The sequence below is a fragment of the Pteropus vampyrus genome, unplaced genomic scaffold, assembly GCF_000151845.1.
Source record: "Pteropus vampyrus isolate Shadow unplaced genomic scaffold, Pvam_2.0 Scaffold125, whole genome shotgun sequence".
NCBI classification, from domain to species: Eukaryota; Metazoa; Chordata; class Mammalia; order Chiroptera; family Pteropodidae; genus Pteropus; species Pteropus vampyrus.
In genome coordinates, this window is record NW_011888906.1 from 977,260 (window position 1) to 981,176 (window position 3,917).

General features: G+C 43.8%; 1 protein-coding gene across 1 annotated transcript in view; it reads right to left on the reverse strand.

Annotated features, from left to right (window-relative positions):
- Window positions 1-3,420: 3,420 nt before the first annotated feature.
- GHRH (growth hormone releasing hormone) overlaps window positions 3,421-3,917 on the reverse strand; it is a 4,997-nt gene continuing 4,500 nt past the window's right edge. Inside the window, exon 4 of the mRNA XM_011366589.1 lies at window positions 3,421-3,562. Within this exon, the coding sequence (XP_011364891.1) occupies window positions 3,547-3,562 (16 nt within the window). The 3' untranslated portion in view covers window positions 3,421-3,546. The remainder of the gene's footprint in view (window positions 3,563-3,917) is intronic.

Here is a 3,917-nt window from a genome sequence, read left to right on the forward strand (position 1 = left end):
AGCTCATATCGGAGGGGCCTGGAGTCTTGAAACAACACAAGAGCACTGCCCTGGAATCAGGAATCAGTGCTCAGCTGTACCCCCTCAGAGCTGCAGGAACTGGCTGAGTCACCTGACCTCTCACCTGTCCATGAGGCCAGCACCCTGCTCTGCCTGTCCCCAGAGAGCTGTGGTAGGGAGCAAATGAAGTAATGCATGGGAAACCTCTTTGTGAACTTTAAGTTAATACAAACATAAGGGGTTATCCTTAAAAGCGACCAGTCCCCCATTGATTAGAGCTTTTCTTTAGTGAAAAGAAAAAAATAGTACTTCGTATTAAGTAGGACCCCCCCATGGGAATGGGAAGCTCTTGGCACCTATGCAGAGAGGGGTTAAGTCTTTTAAGACGTCATTAGTGTCATCATTAATGGTGATAAAGCACCGGAATTGTTTCTATCATGGTTTCTGCCTTTATAATTGCAATCACCTCGAAAAAAACCGCAAGTAGCTGCCGGTCCCGGTGGTCATTATTTCATTTCAAAAACTAATTGGAAGTTGAGAGAGCCCTCAATGTTTGCTTTTGTCTGGACAAGCGGAGGAAAGAGATGAGCAGGTGGGTATGAAGGACGGAGGGGAGCTCAGGGCCAGCCTGGGCACGTCCCCCATTCAGCAGTCCCCTCTTTTGTTCTCCTTCCTTGGCAGGTCCTCGGCCTGCCCGCCTCTCTTGGTTGAAGTGGACTGAGGGCCCTCAATAGCGAGCCTTCCCCTCTGGAGGGGGCTTTTGTTTCTCCATTGTTTGCATTGTCTTCTCAGCGGAGCCCGGAGCAGTAGCCCCCTGCTGAGCCTTTCCCACGCTTCACATTTTTTCTTGGAGGGTAAACTGGGGGGGTGGGGGGCGGCTCTCAGGGAGAGCAGGTGGTCTAAACCCTGTGAAGAACCAAGTTGGCTTTATGGTTCTGTTCTGGTGCTGGGAGACAGGCCCATGGGACTGTGTGTCCCCAGCCGGAATACGATGGGGGCGGCATTGCCCAGCTCTTGAGTCCTGCGATTCTTCTTGTACTTTTAATCAAAACAGACTTCTCATCCAGACTTTTCATTTCATTTTAATTTTTTTCTTTTTTAGATTTAATTTACTTATAGCAAAATGTACAAATATTAAGTAGACAGCCTAATGAATTTTTTACATCTAACTACACTGACGTAAACATCAGCCAAATCAAAATATAGAGCATTTTGATTTCCCAAGGAAGTCCACAGATTCTAACAAGAGGCACAGGTAGGTTTGGTGATTTGGGGGACTATCTGGCCTAGGTGAAATGGGTCACGCATAGACAAAGTTGAGTAGTCACTGACAGAGGTATCTCTTGGTCAGTGGCTTCAGTTCTCGGCTCCCTTTTACAGTAAAACTTCTCAAAAGGATGATCGCTACCTGCACTAGCCATTAGAAATGTAATGTAAGCCACAAAGAGATTTCAAATTCTTCTAGTAAACTCAATAAAAAAGAACAGGTAAAATTAACTTTAATATTATTTAACCTAATATATCCAAAATATTATTTTGACATGTAATCAGTATTTTAAAAATCTGCGCTATTTTGTATTTTTTTCATATTGTTGTTAAAATCCAGTGTCTATTTCACACTTATAGCACATCTCATTTTGTATTAGCCATCGTTCAAGTGTTCAGTAGCCACCTGTGGCAGGTGGCCACCGTGTTGGACAGCCAGGTCTTTATTCACCAGTTCTACTTCCTATCCTACTATTTGCTCTTGAACCCACTCTGGCGGAGTCAGACTTTTGCCTCTTTCATTCCACTCATTTGTTCTTGCCAAGGTTATCAGTGGCTTTTACGTCACTGGTCAGTTCTCAATTGACTTGGCCCATCAGCAGCATTTGGTACAGCAGTCTCTCCTTTCTTCTTGAAACACTCTTTTTTTTTTTCAATTGGCTTCAAGAATTTCTCTCTCTTGTAATTTTCCTGTTAGCTTACTTCCTGCTCCTTCTCAGCCTCCTTTGCTGGTTCCTCATCTTTCCTGTAAACTTTAAAGGCAGGGGTGCCTCGGGGTCAGTCCTCGGTCGTCCTCTCTACTCTTTCCATACTTCCACCTTGATGATCTAACCCAGGGAAGTCCTGACCCTAAACACCATCTAAATGATGACAGTTGCCAAATCAAACTGGCTGCCCAGACCTCTCTCCTGACTCCAGACTCATAAATCCAGGTGCCTATTCAATCTCCTCACTTGGACCTGTAATAGCATCTCAGACTCTACATGTCTAAAGCTATATCTCCTAATTCTTCCCCCACCCCAAAGTTCCTACATGGCAACTCCGTCCTTTCAGTTGTTCCGGCCAAAAACTTTGAAGTCACTCTGAACTCCTCTCCAATACTCACACACTAGCCATCAGCAAATGACTTCTACCCTAAGAACATACCCAGAATGGGACCCTATCTCAGAGTCACTTTAAATGCAAGTCATTTCATGTCATTCTTCCGCTTAAACTCTGTGATGGCTCCTGTCTCACCAATGGTGAGACCCAAAGTTCGTACCATGGCCTCCGAGAGTCCTCATGAGCTGGCCTCCTGTTCCATCTCAGCCTCTTTTCCTTCCTCTCACACCCTTGCTCTGTCCTAGCCACACTGACCTCCTTGCTCTTTCTCCTTCCCCACTCTTGTCTCAGAGCCTTGTGTTAGGTTTTTACTCTACATGGATGTTCTTTACGCAGATATATTCACAAGGCCAATGCCCTTTCTTCCTTCAGTCCTTTACGAAGATATCACCTCATCAGCAAGGCTTTCCCTGACCACTACACAGCACATACATACATTAGAGATAAAATAACGCCCTCCAGCACTCCCCATCCCCTTAAATTTTTATCCTTTGCAACCGCCACCATCTGACATATTCTGTGTTTATCTGTTTTTATTATTCTTCCCTAATTAGAATATAAACTCTGTGAGGTCAGGAGCTTTGTTTGTTTACTCACGACTGTATTCCCAGTGCCTAGAACACTGCCTGGCACATAGTGGGTACTCTATGAATATTTGTTGAATGAATAAATGATTTGCTCATAGATGAACAAGTCACCAGTGGATGAAGGATAACTTTGACCCAGAGTAGACGAATATGATTAAGAGCCTGGCTCTGGGCTGGAATGCCTGGGTTTGAAGCTCAGCTCTTTCCTTGTCAGTCATGGCCTTGGCAATTCAGTTAAACTTTCTGTGCCTCAGTTCCTTGTCTATGAAATGAGAAGGATGCCAATACTTCCCATGAGGCTATGTGAGGAGCCTATGAGATTCTAGACATGAAGCTGCCCGGCTGGTACGCTGAGTGCTTGGTAAATGTTAGCTATTTTTTTTTTTATTATACCATGTAATACCAATTTGGGAAATGTAACTATGTAAAACACATAAAAAATTAGGCTGAAGATAGAAGAAAATCGAAATGCAGACCAGGATGGGGGGATTTTATTGTATATATAAAGGAAAAAGTAGGTCAAAATTTAAATAGGATTAACTGGATGCAGTTGCGCTTTTGCTGCAGGCAGAATAAAACACAGGCAGAATCTTCATCCTTGGGAATCCCTGTTGCAGAAAGAAAGAAAAAGCTCAATCGGAGGGACTGACGAAAGAGAGAATTGGGGCAGGACACCCGGAACTAGGATGATGGATGGATGCTTCAGTATCAAGACTGACTGGGTTCCAAAAGAACCTCATTCTTGAAGCGGAGCCCTCGCGCACTCTTGGCGGGATTGTAAATTGGCACAGCCACAGGGAAAAGAGGATAGAGGTTCCACAAAAAATTTAAAGATAGAACTACCATATAACCTAGCAATTCCACTTCTGGCTATTTACCCGAATAAATCCAAAACACCAATTCGAAAAGATATATGCATTCCTATGTTCATTGCAAAATTGTTCTTATTTACAATAGCCAAGA